This window comes from Saccopteryx bilineata, chromosome 6 (assembly GCF_036850765.1).
Source record: "Saccopteryx bilineata isolate mSacBil1 chromosome 6, mSacBil1_pri_phased_curated, whole genome shotgun sequence".
NCBI classification, from domain to species: Eukaryota; Metazoa; Chordata; class Mammalia; order Chiroptera; family Emballonuridae; genus Saccopteryx; species Saccopteryx bilineata.
In genome coordinates, this window is record NC_089495.1 from 162,440,652 (window position 1) to 162,459,761 (window position 19,110).

The 19,110-nt window shown below is 50.9% G+C and overlaps 1 protein-coding gene across 3 annotated transcripts; it reads right to left on the reverse strand.

Moving 5' to 3' along the window:
- Nucleotides 1–997: 997 nt before the first annotated feature.
- FADS6 (fatty acid desaturase 6) lies at nucleotides 998–18,314 on the reverse strand. Of its 3 annotated transcripts, none has more exons than XM_066236677.1 (7): nucleotides 18,020–18,314; nucleotides 17,199–17,365; nucleotides 8,070–8,250; nucleotides 7,283–7,470; nucleotides 6,105–6,284; nucleotides 4,930–5,081; nucleotides 998–3,071 (listed from the first exon to the last, which is right to left on the reverse strand). In XM_066236677.1, exons 1-6 carry the CDS (start codon nucleotides 18,297–18,299, stop codon nucleotides 4,932–4,934), a joined length of 1,146 nt encoding a protein of 381 aa, XP_066092774.1. In that variant the 5' UTR covers nucleotides 18,300–18,314; the 3' UTR covers nucleotides 998–3,071; nucleotides 4,930–4,931. The 3 variants fall into 3 exon arrangements, with proteins under 3 accessions (XP_066092774.1, XP_066092773.1, XP_066092772.1); XM_066236676.1 differs by having other exon boundaries at nucleotides 998–4,194; XM_066236675.1 differs by having other exon boundaries at nucleotides 998–5,081.
- Between the last annotated feature and the right edge of the window lie 796 nt (nucleotides 18,315–19,110).

Genomic DNA, 19,110 nt, shown 5'->3' on the forward strand with positions numbered 1-19,110 from the left:
TCGCCTGGAGCTCGCTGGTCTTTTCACCTTCCAGGGTACTATACAGGTGTGACCCCACCTAAGAAATGTACAAACCTATAGAGAATTTTATTGTTTATTTATTTATTTTTATTGATTTCTTTTTAGAGCGAGCGAGAGAGATGGAAGCATTCATTTGTTGTGGTGTTCCACCCAGTTGTGCGTTCACTGGTCGCTTCTCCACATGTTTATTGACCGGAGATGGAACCTGATACCCTGATGTTTCCCACAACCCTCTAACAGACAGAGCTAACCTGCCAGGGCCTAGAGAATTTTTATACAAATTTACTTGAGCCAATACTGATGACAATTGCCAGGAAGCAAGATCTTAGATGTTCCCAACAAGCTTTGCAGTTTCTTTTATGCACCTGAAATTCAAGAGGGAACGTAAGGGAAATTACATGAAGGTTGAAGGAAGCAAGGCAGGGACTGGACTACAGGACAGTTAACTAGATTATGTGCTCTCTTGAGGGAGATTACAGCTTCCAGAGGTATTATTTATGGCATTTCAAAATGTGTTAACCTAGAAGCACAAGAACAATGGACAGGGCTTGCTTAAAAACCTTTTACTAAAGAAGGTATGGGCATGGGCATGACTACCCATCAAGACCTGCCCATTTAGGAATATATGATCATATCACCCTGTGAGGTTACTTTTTCCCCTCAACAGAGATCTTGTCCTGCCTCACCCCTTCCATTTATATAGGTGAGGAAATGGTGCTATGGACAGAACCAGGCCTTTAGTCCAAAGGCTGGAATAGTGTGAGGTGAGGGAGGCACTGGCCTCGAGTGCAAAATTTAAGAGAGCACCAAAAACCTCAGTGATCAACATAAATACTTTAATGCAACATTTTAAAACAGCACAATTATTGCAAAAAAAAAAAAAAAAAAATATATATATATATATATATATATATATATATATATTAGAGATAGAGGAAGGGAGAGAGATGAGAAGCATCAACTCCTAGTTGTGGCACTTTAGTTGTTCATTGATTGCTTCTCATATGTGCCTTGACCATGGGGCTCAAGCTGAGCCAGTGACCCCTTGCTCAAGCCAGTGACCTTGGGCTCAAGCCAGTGAGCTTAGGATCATGTTGATGATCCCACAGTCAAGCCAGCAAACCCACGCTCAAGCTGGCAAGCCTGCATTCAAGCCAGATGAGCCTGCACTCAAGCCAGTGAACTCCAGGTTTCGAACCTGGGTCCTCAGCATCCCAGGTCGATGCTCTAACCACTGCACACCATCAATCATGCTGAACAAAGATATTTTTAAATGACTGAATCCGTAGTCACATATGACCCAATAAATCGAATGCCAGCTTCAGCTTCCTTTTCTCCAAGGGGTCCTCTTGTCAAATACTCCCTTGGAGAAGGCTTCCCTGACTCATTGTCTCCCATGCTGGTTTAGGGTCCTTATTCCCTAACACTCTACCACACTATTACTTATTATACTGCCAAATCATTTTTAAGTTTTTTAATTGAAGTATAGCAAACAGAAAAGTACACAAATCAAAAGTGTACTGTTTGATGAATTATCACAAGATGTAATTACATAACCACCCAGATCAGGAAACAGAACATGGCCAGCACCCCAGGAACCCCTTTTGCCCCTCCTCATCATTCCTCCTTCCTCCTAATGTTTTAATTTCTAGTAAGTCATTGTATTTTGTGCCTGTTCCACTAGACCAGGAGTGGGCAAACTATGGCTTGCAGGCCAAATCCTACCCAATATCTGTTTTTGCACTACCCAACATGCTAATGCTTTTTACATTCTTAAAAGTTTTTTTCTAAATGTAAAGAATAATATTTTGGGACATGTGTAAATTACACAAATTCAAAAAATATTTTATTGGAACACAGTCATGCTCATTTCTTTACATGTCTTTGGCTCTTGCTCACTTTGATGGCACAAAATGCTTTGAGTATTTGTGACAGAGACCACATGGTCCACAAAGCCCAAAATATTTACTATCTGACCCTTTCCAGAAAACGTTTGTTAACTGCTGCACTAGACGGTAAGCTCTGGGAGTTTGGGCCCAATGTCATTCACTTCTATATCCCTAGAGCTTCACACAGTAGCTGGCACATAAAGAATGTTCATAAAGAGTTTGTCTTAATGATCAAGTCACTTATTATCCTTTCACATGGAAGGACGAGAAGGAGATTCAGGATCAGACTTTCCAGAAAGCCCTATAAGGCTCCCTTTCCAGAGGCACTATGTTTGGTGGTTAAGAACAGGGATTCTGGAGTCTGATTCCTTCTTCCACCATTGATCAGCTATACGACATTTAATCCCTCCAAGGCTTATCTTCACAACGTGTACACAAGGAAAAACAGTACCGAGTTCTTATAAAGACTGAAATTAAATGGAATAGGTATAAAAAAATAAGTGCCCTAAGTTTTTAATAGATGTCAGCTATTATCAGCATCTCAATATTATCACCTCTGATATGCCTCTGTAAATTAGATCTCGGGTCACTGCAGAGCCCTGGAAGGGCTTATTCCCTCCTGTCTTCTCTCTTCACCTCCCAAGCCTTTTGTGTCCAAGTCCACATTCTCAGAGTAACAGAAAATCCAGGCTCAGAGTGTGAAGCGACTTGTTCCCAGGTGCCTGTGGTCTGGTACCAGGGCCTCCGGCTGCTGCCCACTTCCCACTCAGGCCCAGATGCTTTTAATCATTTGCCAGGACTATGCAGTGGAACTTTTTCTGACTTGCATTTTTCAAATGCAGAATTGGCAGTTTGATTAGTCACATTCGTAGACCTTAAGGCCATTTATGAGCTACTAATGCATTTCGGAAGAGCAGCAGTATGGTATAGCAAAGCAGTAGGCTGGGGAGGCTGCCAAGCCTACTTTGTTCTAAGAGGGCTGCTTGGATCCAAAGCTGTGCTGGATCAGTCAGCCACCGAGCAGGAAACAGATGGCACGCTTGAAAGTGATCACTGCGGAGAGTTTAATGAAGGGACTTTGTACAGAGGTGTGAGTGGGATTTAGGGACCAGTGAAGCACCACTGGGCTACCAACATCTGGAAGCTGCTGCCACCCAGGCCCTGAAGGAGCAAAGGAAGGCAGTGTGTTGAGGTAGAGAAAGCTGTAGCTGCAGGAGAGGGACTATCAGGGGCTGTCGCCTTTGGCAGAGAAAGGTAGGGTGGTGGAGAGGAGTGGGGAAAGCATCAGGAGGGGCAGGTGGCAGCTACTCAACAGAGCCACCTAAGGCCACACCAGAGATGAGCTCTCCATCAAAACCAGGCTTAGAGACTGCCTTTCACCTGCCCTCTGAGCCCTTTGCCCAATCCCATTTGCTGACATTCAGCCTCCCATCATAAGGCTCAGCATGCCCTTCACCCTGTCCCAGGACCTCAATGAAAAACAAGGCAATTATGCACTCAGAACACGGCTTGCATATCCTCAAGCAGGGATGACTTTGCTCCCCAGGAGACATTCATCAGTGTCTTCAGACACTTTTGATTGTCACAGTTTGGACTCCTGGCACATAGTGGGTAGAAGTTAGAGATGCTGCTAAACATACTACAATGCACAGGACAGTTCCCATCAACAAAGAATTATCCAGCCAAAATGTCATAATGCCAAGGTGAGAAACCCTGTTTTAAACTGACTGCTCTGGACTCCTTCTCTGTCCCTCCCTCAGGCTCCAGCTGGGCTCTTCCTTGCACCCGCTCTTCCAGCCCCAAGCCAGGCCAGCTCCCACCCCTCTCTCAAGTCTGCCCCCTGTAGGCTGCTTCTCAGTGGTGTCCCCTAGCACCTTGATCTCTAGCTAGTGTCAGTAGTTCCCCTGCATTCCTGCCTCCCTCCCAGGCTTTCACAGCCCAGTCCTTGGCTTCTAGCTCTTTTTCCAAATAATTTTTTTAATTTATTAATTTTAGAGAAAAAGTAAGGGAGAGAGAGAAAGAGAGAGGAACATTGATCTGTTCCTGTATGTGCCTTGACCGGGGATCAAACTGGCAACCTCTGCACTTTGGGACAAAGCTCTAAATGACTGAGCTTTCCAGCCAGGGTGGCTTCCAGTTCTTGTATCTGCACCCCAACTTCTTCTCCTTTCTTTCTTAAGGTCATCTGTCTCCCAGAGTCTGTACCCATCACCCCCTCCAACCTCCCAGGCATTTTTCTCTCTTTCAATTGATAATTCTTCCAGGTCTACTTCTTCTAAATATCCTGGAACAAAGCAGACATTTTCTGGAGTTAGCCAAGATCATACTCAAAGCTATTTATACTCTTTCTAACCTTACTTCCAGAATCTGGAACATTCTCTTTATAGAACACATGCATTTGATCTCCCTGATGTGTGGCTCTTGGGAGCTGCTGAGCCAGTGTCTTCGATAGACTTCTCTGGCCAGGAAACCAGGAAGGTCTGACAAAAGTAGCCTCTCCCTGTGGTCCCTGGGGAGAAGGCTCCTTAAGGGACAGAGGCTGCAGGGGCACAGGAAGAAACAGTGGCCAACTAAATAAGCAACTCTCTGGCATCAGAGAGGCCCTAGCTGAGGGCTGACACTGCTCCCTCGATGCCCCCTCCTCGTCTATGCCCTGCACAAACCTCTCATCCCATCACCCACCCTTAGCTCTACCAAGGCTCAAGCAGAGGGGGGAGGAAGCCAGCTATTTAATCCAGAGATGAAGTTGGACAGAATGCCCAGCCCATCTTGATTCCCTTCTTTCGGATATCCCTCAAAACCCAGAAAAGTTGCAGGGCAGGTGACACCCAGTTCTCCCTGCATGAGGTCCCCGTCTCTCTGTCTGCCCAGTGCCTTCGTGCTCCAGGTCCACCATAAGCAACCCAGCCACACCCACTGGGGAAGAGCCCTCAGCCTCCCAGCCCCAGGAATGGCAAGCAGAAGCAAAAGAGCTATCATTGGGCCCAGGAAGGAGAGCAGGATGACTGTGCCAGCCCACCCTCATTGCAGCCCCACCAGCTCAGTGATGGGCGGTGTCTGCACCATGAACTCCTCATAGCAACTGAGAAACAGCCAGAAGCGAGCAAGGTAGGTGTCCTCGTTGTAAGGCAGCTGCTTCTCCCGGAGGAACTGGGATACCACGGGCTTCACCTGCCAGAGGGTAGGCGAGAGGAGGGGGCCGCTGAGCTGGGACTGCAGACAGGCCCATCCCATGAGGGCTCTTCCTGTTCCCAGCCCCAGCCTCTGTCTGCCTTGTTCCATGATGCTGTGGAGGAGCACGGGGCGGGGAGCTTGGACAATTCCCGCCTCCCCACTCCCAGCAGGCAAGGGTAAAGGGGACTTCTTCCCAACATCTTCCCAGGGCTCCCGACTACATAACAGTCCTTGCCGCAATGGATACAAACCATGGCTCCCTTTTCCTGGCACCTCCTGTGTACCTAACATTTCAGATCCATTTCTCCCTTCAGGCTCAGAGCCTGTCAGTGCAAGCACTGCTTACTCCTCAGCTGCCCAGAACCGACGAGGGCGCTGAGGCTCAGAGACGGCCAGTGAACTTGCTGAGTCACACTGCTGATAAGAAACCACATGTCTGGCCCTGGCCGGTTGGCTCAGCGGTAGAGCGTCGGCCTAGCGTGCGGAGGACCCGGGTTCGATTCCCGGCCAGGGCACACAGGAGAAGCGCCCATTTGCTTCTCCACCCCTCCGCCACGCTTTCCTCTCCGTCTCTCTCTTCCCCTCCCGCAGCCAAGGCTCCATTGGAGCAAAGATGGCCTGGGCGCTGGGGATGGCTCTGTGGCCTCTGCCTCAGGCGCTAGAGTGGCTCTGGTCGCAACATGGCGATGCCCAGGATGGGCAGAGCATCGTCCCCTGGTGGGCAGAGCATCGCCCCATGGTGGGCGTGCCGGGTGGATCCCGGTCGGGCGCATGCGGGAGTCTGTCTGACTGTCTCTCCCTGTTTCCAGCTTCAGAAAAATGCAAAAAAAAAAAAAAAAAGAAACCACATGTCTCTGATCGGAAACCCACACAGTTGCTTGCACACTGGGTTGCCCTTCCAGGGGACCTCTGACCGGGCCAGTTGGGGGACTCAGAGTTCAGGTAAACGCTGAGGGTTACCCACCCTTTGCCCTCAGATAGTCCCTTCATCCCAGCCCCTCCAGCTCGACCCTCATCTACCTTTAGGCACATGTTGTCGGAGAGCTTGGGGAACAAGTGGTGCTCCACATGGCAGCTGATGATGGAGTGGCCAAATGCCCAGTCCAGCACGGGCAGCCGGGGCAGGTTGAGCACACCCAGGCTCATCATGTGAATCCGTCGGGGCTTCTTGTCCCGGGAGAACATGGGCAGCCCGATATGCTGTGACAGACATGTGAGTCACAGCCTGAGCCATTCCTGTACCTCCCCATCCCGCCCCAGGTGTCTTCAACTGCCACTCAGGGATCAGCGGGTTCTTCTGCTTCCCGCACTCCCGCTCTGGCGGACCCTGGTAGAGGTGTGAGGAGGCTGTGCCCAGAGCTGTCTCCTCCACCTCTGGGCCTCTCTCCCCATCTGTACAATGAGGGGCTTGACCTGGGTTCCCTTGGATCCCGGGGGCCTCAAAAGCTCTCAACCACCCAGTTTTCTCTCATGTCAGTATGTCTTCGCCTCACCCTGGAGGGACCCTTCTCTGCTCTGTTTCCACCAAGCAAATCCAGCTCATCGTTCAAGGTCAAGTTTGTATGCATCTTTTTATTTAACAGGTTTGTATAAATGACTTCTCTGCCAGGCGCTGTCTTAAGTCTAAGGAATGTGAAGTGAACAGGAGCTTCTATTCTAGCAAGTCAGGCAGATGGGACACAGCTGTGGATTAGTCATTCATGGCAGCTGTGGTGAGTGCTGGATGGTGACGTGCAGGGTGCCCTAACCCACAGTCTTAACTGGTCTGGGGAGCAGGGAGGTATTTGTCCCTGCAGAAGTGGCCTGGGATGGTGTGCTGAGCCCTGCCCTTCCAGGAAGACCTCTGTCTCCACCTCCTTCATCTGCCTGCCTCGTGGCCTGGGTTCATCTTTGTTCCCTTCACTTGGGGTTATCAAGGTACATGCCCTATGGGCAGGGGCTGGGGCCTAGTCACTGGTGTCCCAAATGGGCTTAATCAAGTGCCCTGTGCATTGGAAGGTTCTTAACAAATCTTCAATCCCCATGTGAGTGGCAGCTAGTGTTGAAGAGAACAATTCCTGACTGGAGACCAAAACTCTCTACGATGACCCACAGAGAGAAGAGTGGAGGGCTGGGTGGGCACAGGGGGATGCTTCCTCAGGTAGAGACTGCTCCCCACAGCCCCCAGCTCCCCAGCGCCCCGGGTGGGAAGGCCTCACCTGAAAGATGTTAACGTGGAGGTAAGGGTGGGCCAGCAGGGATCTGGTGCTGAGCATGCAGACCAGGGCTGAACCGGAACTCTTGAAGCCAGACACATTCAGGAGCAGCCAGTAGTGAGAATAAAGGCCCAGGGCAATGAGGCCCAATGTCCGCAGAGCCTCCCTGAACTTCTCCTTACTCAACCGCTCTGCCAGAAGGGCGAGAAATACAGTGACGGGGTGGGCAGCGTTAAGATCCATAAGCCCTCCCTGGTGGCTCAGTGGTGCTAACTAGGGTGACCTAGGTGTGATCTTCCACACGCATCCCTGAAAAGTAGGTATACTTATGTTATGGATGAGGAAATGGCATATTAAGCAACTTGACCAAGGTCACGCTAATAATAGTATGTGGCGACCTGGGGCTTGAACCTAGGTCTGGCTGTCCCCAACCCCTGCTCCTTCTGCCATATGATGTTAAAAATTATAACGTGCAATACAGTGTGAGGCATTTACAAAGCATTTTCACATCCAGGACCTCATTATACTTTCATACCACCCTTGAGGAGCAGGTAAAAACGTGAGGCTCAGAGAGGCTAAGTACCTGCCTGAGGTCACCAGCCAGTAAGTGGCTAATCCCTGGGTCTGAAGCTCTTTCCACCCTGTCTGGCTGTCTCAGAAAAAGTTTCTGTCTTTACTCAGGGCTCCTCACTTCCTCCCCCAGCAGCCTCCATGAGCCAAAGAGGGAAGGAAGAAACGGGAAGACCAGGTCTCTGAAGGCCACTCCAGACCAAGGCCCTGGCATACTCACCGACAGCCACCAGTGGGGTTACGATGGGGATCATGAGAGGAGCAAGAAACATGTAGATGTAGCGATTGAGGCAAGGCACCCTCCACGTGCTCGAGTCCCCCAGGCCCAGCACATTGGTGTAGCCATGGTGCATTTTGACATGTCCATACTTGGCATACTCTGCAGGGAAGGCTGTGCACACCTAGAGAAGGGAGCCAGGAGAAGGGAGCCAGGAAGGGCACAGGGTCCAGGTCAGCACAGTCAAGCAAAGCAGAACCTTTGGGAGCCTTGAGAACACCCCTCCCTGCAGGGCGTTCCTGCGGTACTTACACCACCAGCTAATCAGCCTTGACCATCAGCTCTCAGGTATCTGTGACCACAGAGTGGCAACCAGTCAAAGCAACTGTATCTACTTGGTGTGGCGCTGCAGGGTTGGGGGACCTGAGGCCAGCCCCCTGGATTGACACTCTGTCACTGACCATCCGGACAAGCCTGAAAGTCTGAGAAGACTAGACACACTGCAGGTCAAGGTCCTGACATTGGGTTGCAATTAGTTTGTGCATGTTAATCCTGGAAACAACTGTACCTTCGTAGCCTGAGCCTACAGCAGGGAGGGGAGGGGTGTGGGAGTGGTCTGAAGGCCAAGGGAGGCCATCTACTAAACTGTTCATGAGGTGGCACCTGGGGTGAGGGTGCTGAGAGCTAACTTCTCCTTGGGGGTGGCTGGCTCCTCTGTAGTATTCATGGGATTCTCCAAAGCTGGTCATGAGCAGAAGCTCCTTGACTCCAAGAATAGTCATTCTGGATGCAAAAGAGGGGCTGAGGTGTTTCTTATGCAGATTCATGCAAATGAACATGCAAAGGCCCAGGGCAATGAGGCCCAATGTCCGCAGAGCCTCCCTGAACTTCTCCTTACTCAACCGCTCTGCCAGAAGGGCGAGAAATACAGTGACGGGGTGGGCAGCGTTAAGATCCATAAGCCCTCCCTGGTGGCTCAGTGGTGCTAACTAGGGTGACCTAGGTGTGATCTTCCACACGCATCCCTGAAAAGTAGGTATACTTATGTTATACCTACTGGAGGCAGATGTCAGTCTCCTCCAATATTTTATCCAGGCCACACAAGATTTTGCTAATTGTAGTAGAGGCGCAGCCTGCCTGTTTCCAGGAGAATGTGAAGGGTTTCCCAATGCCAATCGCTGTGAGCCTCTTAAAGCTAGCAGAAGACCATGCAGTGAGCACTCAGCACGATGCACTTTACATACATAACTTGTTAATCTGCCAAGCCCAGGGCTCAGTGGTGTTATTATCCACAGTTGACAGAAGCAGAAACTGAGATAGAGGGAGGCCATGATGTGACCACCACAGCTATGTAAATAGCAGAGGAGGAATTTGAACCCAGCGTTCATCCCGGATAAGCCGCAAAGCCCCTGAGATAAGCCACTCGTGGCAACAGGGCAGGACCCAGGCTCGGGGTCCAGGCAGCGGAGGCAAAACCAGGCGAAGATGAAAGGTAACCAAGGACATTGTCCTCACACTCTGTGTGCAGAGGCTTCCTCCTTTAGAATGAAATGAAGCCCAAATGTGGCCAGAAGCTCGATCTAAAGGATACTGAGGAGTCGTGTTAATGATGTCACATCTGCAGTTTACAACAGACACAGGAAGATATGGCAAACCACTACTGTACAGGGCCCGCTGAAGGCAGATGGTGGGAGATAAATGCTAATTCAGTGACAGCGTTTCTGTGGAGTCCCTGAAAACAGGACTAGCTGCTTTGCTCTCAGATAATGTAACCTGCTGAGAGGCGGGATTTGCTCTGTTTTTGTTACCTTTCAGTGAACAGGCAGGTATCGTGTGTTGAATTAAATGACATCTCTTCCAGACTTTATGGTCTCTGAGGACCTGCCTGCTCAAGAGTGTGCTCCCACTGGGCCCCTTGTTTAGTGGTAGAAGTCTTTTTATTTTTTAATTTTATTTATTCATTTTAGAGAAGAGAGAGAGAGAATGAGAGAGAGAGAGAGAGAGAGAGAGAGAGAGAGGAAAGAGAGAAGGGGGGAGAAGCAGGAAGCATCAACTCTCATATGTGCCTTGACCAGGCAAGCCCAGGGCTTCGAAGCAGTAACCTCAGTGTTCCAGGTCGATGCTTTATCCACTGCGCCACCACAGGTCAGGCAGTGGCAGGAGTCTTTGTCAGTGGGCATGAGGAGGCTGCAGAAGGAACAACTGTTTTTAACTGCTCCTTCCCTGCCCTTCTGTTCCAAAGGCCAATCCTCTCTGCACTGCTCCTTTCATCAAGAAATGTCAGCCTGACCTGGTGGTGCAGTGGACAGAGTGTCGACCTGGAGTGCTGAGGTCACTGATTCAAAACCCCAGCTTGCCTAGCCAAGGCACACATCAGAAGCAACCATGAGTGGATGCTTCCCCTGCTTTTCTCTCTAAAATCAATAAATAAAATTTTTTTAAAAAAAATAAAGAGCATGGTGTTTTAAGAAAGAAGAAAAAGAAATGTCAGCTGAATCATCAATAAATTCAACACATAACAAGTACTGGCAAGGCTGTGGAGAAAAGGGAACCCTCGTGCACTGCTGGTGGGAATGCAGACTGGTGCAGCCACTATGGAGAACAGTATGGAGTTGCCTCAAAAACTTAAAAATAGAGCTGCCCTTGCCTGACCTGTGGTGGCGCAGTGGATAACGCATCGACCTGGAAATGCTGAGGTCGCCGGTTCAAAACCCTGGGCTTGCCTGGTCAAGGCACATATGGGAGTTGATGCTTCCAGCTCCTCCCGCCTTCTCTCTCTCTCTCCCTCCCTCTCTCTCTCCTCTTTAAAAATGAATAAAGAAAAAAAGAAAAAAAAAAAGATTTTTCTAAAAAAAAAAAAAAAAAATAGAGCTGCCGTATGGTCCAGCAATTCTACTTCTGGGTATTAATCTGAAGAAAACAAACACTAATTTGAAAAAAATATATGCAATCTTATGTTCATTGCAGCATTATTTACAATATGGAAGCATCCTAAGTGTCCATCAATAGATAAATGGATAAAGAAGATGTGTATCTTCTTTAAAGGAGATATGTACCTTTAAAGAAGGTACACCAAAAACAAATGAAATCTTGCCATTTGCAACATGGATAGACCTACAGCAGGACATTATGCAAAGTGAAATAAGTCAGACAGAGAAAAGAAAATACCATATGATCTCACTTATACATGGAATCGAAAAAGAAAAAAAGAAAAAAGAATAACCAAAACAAAACAGGAACAGAGGAAGAGAACAAACTGATTGTTGCCAAAGGAGAGGGAGGTTAGAGGGTGGGAATTAAAAGAAAGAAAGAAAGCTCAGCCGTTTGCTTAGTGACCAAGTGGATCTTCCTTCTGGCACAAACTCTGCATCTCCTCCCAAATTACGAGCTGACCACACTTCGCGTAGCAATGCCAGTCGCGCCCTGGAGCCTGCCCAGACCTTCAGGGGCCTGGTGGGGTTCTCAGTCAGATTCTCAGCCACATGTCCAGACCCAGGGATGCCGGGGGGGGGGGGGGGGAGAGGGACAGGTTACCTGTACAGTACCTAACATGTGATTTGTGACACACGATGCACTGAGTATATGTGCCATTTGCCTTTTCATATGAATAAGAACAGATTTGAGGCTATTTCTATAACACGGGCATTATCACTTCTCATCTAGAGGTTCTTTCTGGAGAGGAAAACAAAGGGTTGGGTTTAGGGGAGGAAGGGAGACTGCACACAATGACAGTGTGTGTATGTGCGCGTACCCCATCCACCCGAGGGCAGTGGGAAATGGCCATGTGCTGGGAGGCAGCTGGAGAATGCACTGTCCTGCTGTGAAGGATTATTTAATGGTCTCACCCAGGAGGATTCCACATCCGGACCCAGAGAAGGTTCAGGAAGCCTCAAGGCTGGTGTTGCTACTTGATACCTCAGTAAGACTTTAGAGCCCCGGTCTCTTAGCAGCACTCAGGTGTTGCAGGTGGGCTGGCTGTGCAAGGGGCAGATGTCAGTGTAATAAATACTTCCTGACATCTTCCCTCAGCGGAGCATCAGGCCTCAAATCTGTCTTCCTTCCTTTCTGTCTTTCATTTATCTGTTCATTGCCATGTTCTTGGACCACCGCTATTGGCTAAAGGCAGTTGTCTAATTCATTTTTTGAATAGATAACGTGTTTACTTAATTCAGAATTCAAAAACTGTGCAATGACAGGTCTTCTTCCTCCCCATCTCCCAGCTACCCTGGGAGGTGAGGGAGGCTCTCCATTTTCTACGTGTCCTCTAATATTTTCCTTTTACTTTATTTTTTTAAACAAACAATACTTTGCAGGATTCAAAACCATCATTATAAAATTATGATGCAATCAAAGCTGGGAGTTAAATAGGTCACTCTACTTGATTAGAAGGGAAGGGACAGGATGAGACCGGTGACGGGCCAGAGATGGTTGGTCTGGGTCAGCTGAGAGACAGTGAGGACCCGAAAGCAGGTATGGGAGCAGGATCTGGGGGAAAGGTAAGGACTGGGAGGAAGAGGAAGAATCAAGGATCAGGACAGGTTTCCAGCTCAGGGTTGGGGCATGGTCGGGCCGCTCCGTCTGTGGATACAGGAGCGGAAGGCAGCAGACTGGAGTCTGCCCAGTTCCTATGCCTCCCTCCAGGTTCTCTCACTGATTCCCAGGGGCTGGGCAACCCCTTCCCGCTGGCCTCAGAGTGGTGGGGGGACCTCTGGGGCTCCACGGGCCTTGGAGATAGTCTTTGTCAGACAAAGTACAGGATGCCCAGGTACATTCCAACTTCAGATAAAGAGCCCATCACTTTCTGTAGCTGTATACCTTCAACTGCTTGCATTCATTATTTACCTGAAGTTCAAACGTAACTGGGTGCATATGTTATTTGCCCCATCTGGCAGCCCCTTGCCCCCCGCCCTGCAGTGAGGATACAAGTTCCTGAGCATGAGTCCTGTGAGGTGGGGCAGACGCAATGGGAGGCCCCGTGTGGAAAAGACAACATTTAGTTTGTCCATTAAAGTGTCCTTGGACCTCCGCCGCTGGCCAAAAGTAGTGGTATCTAAGTTGTCTAATTTATTTTTTGAATAAGTATTGTGATTACATAATTCAGAATTCAAAAAACGTACAGGGACAGGCCTTCTTCCTCCCCCTTTGGATAAAAGAGGGACAGCGGTGAGGGCAGAGACCTGAGGAGACACTGAGCACCTTGTCCTGGTGGGAGCGACTGGATGTAGTCAGCGCTGAGTCCATCAGCAGCCCTGAGAAAACTCTCTCCCCTTTCAGGCTGTGTCCCAGTAACCTCTTAGTTCCTCTGCTTGACACATGGGCCTCCGTGCCCCCCGTTCTCCAGGGCCTGTTCCGTGCAGTGTAAGATGTTTAGCAGTATCCTGGTCTCTACCCACTAAATGCCAGTAACATGCACACACTCACACATACACAAATCCAAGTTGTGATATCCAAAAATGTCTGCAGACATGGCCAGTGTCCCTGCCCCTCTGTCCCCTCTCTGTGCTCAGAGCCTTCACACCAGCTGGCTGATGGTGCTGTCAGGTTCTGCCTGCTCTCTTCACAGCTCCAACACGTACCAGCTGAGCAGCCTTGGTCAAGTGACTGAACCTCCCGGCCCAGTGTTTCCTAAACCACAAAGTGAGGGTACTAGGACACAACAGCTTTGACCTCATTAGGAGGCATGACTATTATGATGAAATAGTTTGTGTAAGTACACAGGAAGCAGCCAGTCAGTGTCAGCTGGTAGAATCGGGACCTTTATTATCCTGATGCCATTTGCGTCTGCTTCTCCACTTGATTCTGAGTCCCTGGGCAACTGAAGCAGTCCTTTTCGGATTGTGTCCCCAGCACCCAGCAGAGGGCTCAGGAGCTCAGTCATGTTGAGTGCATTGCTCAGCTGCTGACCACTCAGATACTTTCTCAGCCCCCAAAGCTCCCCCAATCTGCTGGGCAGCTCCGGCTCCCCTTGAAGAAACCCCACCTCTTTCTCTCCAAGCCCCTCTCTCTCAGGGCTCATCAGACTCAGTGCAGCCATTCATAGACAACTGCCTGGTCTTGCTCCAGGGCCATCTGCAAGCCTACAAGGGTCCCCGCCAATGGGAGCCAGGCTTTACAGACCTCCAGGAGTGGGAATGGCCACAAGACCCCCCCCTTCCCAGAGGAAGTCACACCAAAGCTGGGGGGGGGCGGTGAGGGGGGGGGCTGCTGAAAGGATTTTGGGAACCTACACATATGATGAAATGGCATAGGACAACATGCATGTGCCCACACACATGCATGGTGCTAATGTAAGTTTCCTGGTGTTGCTATTGAACAGCACTTATTTAAACGTGATTATCGGAGGAAGCCGGGTAAAGCGTAAGCTGGACCTCTCTCTCCTATTTCTGCAACATCCTGTGAATCTGTAATTATTTCAAAAATAAAGTTTTTCTTTTTTTCACAAAAATATATTTTGGACTGAAGATCTGAGTTGGCCCTCTAAATAAATTTTTTTATTAAAAAATTTTTTTTTGATTTAAAAAAATTCACAGGCCATGGCCAGTTGGCTCAGCAATAGAGTGTGGGCCGGGTGTGTGAAAGTCCTGGGTTCAATTCCCTGTCAGGGCATATAAGAGAACAGCACATCTGCTTCTCCACCCTTCCCCCTCTCCTTCCTCTCTATCTCTCTTTCTCTCCCACAGCCAAAGCTCCACTGGAGCAAAGTTGGCCTTGGCTCTGAGGACAGCTCCATGGCCTCTGCCTCAGGCACTAGAATGGTTCTGGCTGCAACAAAGCAATGCCCCAGATGGGCAGAGCATCGCCCCCTGGTGGGCATGCTGGGTGGATCCCAGTCAGGAGCATCCGGGAGTCTGTGTGACTGCCTCCCCACTTCTAACTTTGGAGAAAAAAAAAGTCACAGCTGAGCCTACACAGTCTACAACACCTGGGGCTCAGGTAGAGAAAGGCAGAGGAAAGGTCAGAGAGATGGCCCTGAGGATAATGGGCACACTGAACTCATGGGAAGAGAACAAGAATTATGACCAGACTGGGGGTTTTTGGCTCCATCTCCACCACCACAAAGGACTTGAATGAAGGTGAGGGCTTTCCCCTGGGTGATCCTCCCTCCTGGGGGTAGAGTTGGGCCAGCTGTGACTCATCCCCATAGCACAAAGCTGACTTTAGAAGGAGGGTTTGAAGCTGAGACACAGCAGAGCTTAGTAACTGGCACAGCCTGTCCCCTCCTACCAGGGGGAGCATATTCATTGTGAGTGACATGCAGGGGAGTTTTTAAAGCCCTTGTGATATCGCCCAGGACAGGGAGGGACAGGCAATCTTGCAGCAGAAGGCCAGGGTTATCAGTAGGCTGGAGAGAGGGTCGGAGGTACACATGTAGGAGGACTGTAACATTCTCGTGTAGACCAGAAGTGAGTCTTCAGAGGGAGAGTCATGACAGTGCAGGGAGGTGTGTCTAATTTGGGATACTTTAGCAGAGAAACAACAACCTGGAGTGTCACAGTCCTCTCTCTCCTGCTTGCCCTCCCACCAGATCCAACAGGTCAGAGAGGGCAAGCTGGAACCAGCAGACCCTGACACTAATCCCTGACAAAGCTGGGTGCTCCAAGAAAGCTGATGACACTCAGCTGACATCCAAGGTTGCAGACTATAGGACTAGATTATTCTATAGTGACGGGGTGTCCTGAGGGTCAAGGCATGAGAGGAGCACAAGCACCCAACAAGAACTGACAACAGGATGTGGCAGAAATGGAGACTCAGGGGTCCACAAGGGTCCTGGATAGCAAGAGCTTGTCCTTTGCACAAACCAGAGAGCAGGTGGTAGGCCAGAGCCATAGCAAATAGCCCCCTGAACACACATACACACACAGTTCTGTCCGCTTTGCATAAGTGCATCAACCTGTCAGTTAAAAGCAAACAACACTGGCCAGGTGGCTCAGTGGATGAAGTGTTGTCCTGGTGCACCGAGGTCACAAGTTCGAGAAACAATGAGTACACAATTAAATGAAACAACTAAGTGGAACAGGAAGTTCTCTCTCAATCAATGGGAAATTTTAAAAATAAGAAGAAAAACGGTAGCAAACAAATAACAAAAACTGCTAACCCTTTCCTTGCTGCTGACTACCTGTTCCCTCCAGAAGAAAAAAAGCAAAGCTAGCAGTTGGCATGCAGCAAGAGTCAGGCCCAGGTCCTAAAACAAGATCTCACTCAATCCTCGCACCCACTTCATGAGGGAGGTAATGTGGTCATTCCTGCTTATTAGATGCGAAAGCTAACACTGAGATACTGACTTCAATAACATGCCCAAAGTCAGGCAGAGAGCGTGGCTGGGAGTGCAGCTCCAAAGGTTATGCCCCACGCTGTCCCCTGCCTGGCTGGCCACATGAGTGTCCACTTGGAAGGGAGAGAGGAGGGAAAAAGGGAAAAAATTCCACAGAAGAACCAGAGAAACCTGAGACCAGTCCAGAGAGAAGAGCAACCCAGACAGAAACCTTTGCCTCCCTGGCCTTGCCAGCGGGTGAGAAGGCTGTGAGGTAAGAGGGGGAGGGGTGGGAAAAGAGGGTGCAGGGACAGAGAGAGGAGGGTCCTTCCGGGAGCAGACTTCGAGAGCAGGGAGGAAGCTTCTCAGGATGGCTCAGCCATCACCTGGCATTAGAAGGGCACATGTTCTGGAACTGGGACACTTGGATACCAGGCACCCCCTCCCCCCCTCCCCTTCTGTCCCTGACTTACATTTTAAACCCTGATTGCAAAACCAGGAGGCCCCAAAGGTTGTAGCCAAGACCTGCCAGTCACAGATGTCCTGGTGGGAGGAACCTCTATCACCACTTGGGCTGGCGCTGCAGAGAGTTGAACCGGCACCCCCAGGAGAAACAGGGCTGCCCGGGCCAAGTCTACTGCCACAGAGAAATGCTCATATATCCCTCATGCAGTTCCCTGCCCACAGGGGCCACCACCCTCAAGGGCACACATAGACGCACACAAACTGTAGTGCATGCTGCACACTTGGATCCACATCTCAACAGCCGCAGCCACCTGCCCGCGTGGGCACACAAAGCTGTGCACGCCTACCACGCTGGCACAGAACACTGGGGTTGCCCACCTGGGACCAGCAGCAGCCTCCACCCCTCCCGGGCTCACCTCCACAAAGAAATGTGCCCAGATCTTGCTCCAGCATTTGGACTCGGTGAGGGCACCATGCGTGGCCAGGTGACTGCCCTTGACAGTGAGCGTGTAGTGGCAAACACCCAGGATGGTGACGCCCAGGACAAAGACCAGGACATTCTCAGAGCGCAGGCACAGGAATCCTGCGAGGGGGAGGTGGATGTAGTGTCTTTCTCTGGCTTTTGGAAACCTGGGCCCAAATACCCCAGTTCCCACCTCTGGAAGCCCAGACCAAAGTGGGCCCAGCCCTGGGGGCTGCCACAAGGCAGCAGGAGGCAGGTCCCACTGTGGCCTGAGGGGTAGGGGTTGGCTCTACAGAAGTTGGGGACAAAACAGAGTCCCACTGATTCCTCAAGGAGATTCCGGAAGTCTTGATTCCAGGCCCCAGCCAAAGCAGTGGGCCCAACTTGGTGGAGGTCCAGACCAGGAGAGGTCCAGGGGAACGCCCACCCTCCCTCTTCACCCCATCCCTGGCGTCTCCACGGAGCACCCTCCCCCACTCTCAGGCCACCTCATCCCTTTCCCAGTGAGTGACCCCTCTCAGCTTTCCCCTCCTTTGCCCTTCATGCCAGGCCATCGCTCTCCTCCAGCACCCACGTCCTCTGGGGACATACGGCAGGACACCCCAACGAGACTTTTGGATTCCAGGTGTGACTGTTTATCTTGTAGTCCGGGCACGCAGCGTTTCCCCAACTCCACCACCCCTGTCTCCTTCATCCCCTCTCCCGCACCCCACGCCCTGCAGTCCGGCCCCTTGACTCTCTATCCCCGTGTCCCCGTGTCCCCGTGTCCCTCACCAGGTGGCAAGGCGAGGAGGCTAAGCGCAAGGATGGCGCAATCCACACCGTGGCGCTCCCACCACGAACTCGCCCTCACCACGTCCTGGACCCGCGCTTCCAGCTCGGCCAGCAGCGCCTCAGCCCGGCCGCTCCCTTGGGGAGCTCCCGGCGCCGTTTCCATGGGGCCCGGGACAACCGGGAAGACACCGGAGTGTCTGCGGCGCCGGCAGGGAGTGGAGCGCGCACGGGGGCGAGCAGGGGCGGGCCAAGGCGGAGTCACGCGCCCGGCACCCGCCATCTGGGCGTGATGGTTCGCGCTGGGGCACTAAGCAAGCGCCTCTGGACCAGAGTCGCCGCTGGAAGAACGGGTGGATGCGCGAGGGTGGGGAGTAGACCCTGGAGCAAGAACCAGCCCGGAGGAGAGCGAGGACGCGGGCGGTGGAACTTGCAGGGACGCCCCAGAGTCCCTGACCGCCTGACCTCAAACAACTCCCTGTCCCCTTACTCTGACGAGTTGTTGCAGCATTTTTATCTCACAGCCTGAGTATTTTTCTTAGCAGCACTCGGCAGACGCGTGACTCGTGGAGAGTTGGCTCTCCAGCCCAGTGATTTGGGGGGTGAGAAGGGACAGCTATAGAGAAAACACATCCAGACGTGAGCATTTCCGGACCCCTCTGTAATTCCACTCACTCGGGGTGCTCAGGTCTGAACCCTGGACCAAGACCAGAGCCACAGCAAACAGGCCCCCATGACTTGGGTCCTAGTCGTTTTCTATCAACCCAGGCCCCCACCCAGCGCTGCTGAAGACTGGCCTTGGTCCTCCAGCCCAGGCCACTGTGCTCTGCCAACTCCCTTCTAGACGTTCTCTTTTTCTTTTTCTTTTCTTTTCTTTTTACTTTCTTCCTCGTGTTACATTGAAGCCCCTTTAAAAATGAGGTCTGGTATGGTGAGGGCCACAACATTTTCAACAGATCTGTGGGAAGGAGGGAATGAGACCAGGAGAGCGGGAGGGAGGGCAGGAAGGAGAGAGGGCGGGAGGAGAGGCGGGGTATGGAGGAGGAGAAACCTGTCAGGTATGCTAATGACTGATTACTTCTGTCTTCCTTGAC

What these genes read in the sequence shown, in the direction of transcription:
- FADS6 (XM_066236677.1), bottom strand. Translation starts at nt 18,299, where the DNA reads ATGGCGGGTGCCGGGCGCGTGACTCCGCCTTGGCCCGCCCCTGCTCGC. An exon ending in CCTCCTCGCCTTGCCACCTG is followed by an intron (nt 17,366 to 18,019) that starts GTGAGGGACACG and finishes TCCCCCTCGCAG; the next exon opens with GATTCCTGTGCCTGCGCTCT. An exon ending in TCCACGTTAACATCTTTCAG is followed by an intron (nt 6,285 to 7,282) that starts GTGAGGCCTTCC and finishes TGTCTGTCACAG; the next exon opens with CATATCGGGCTGCCCATGTT.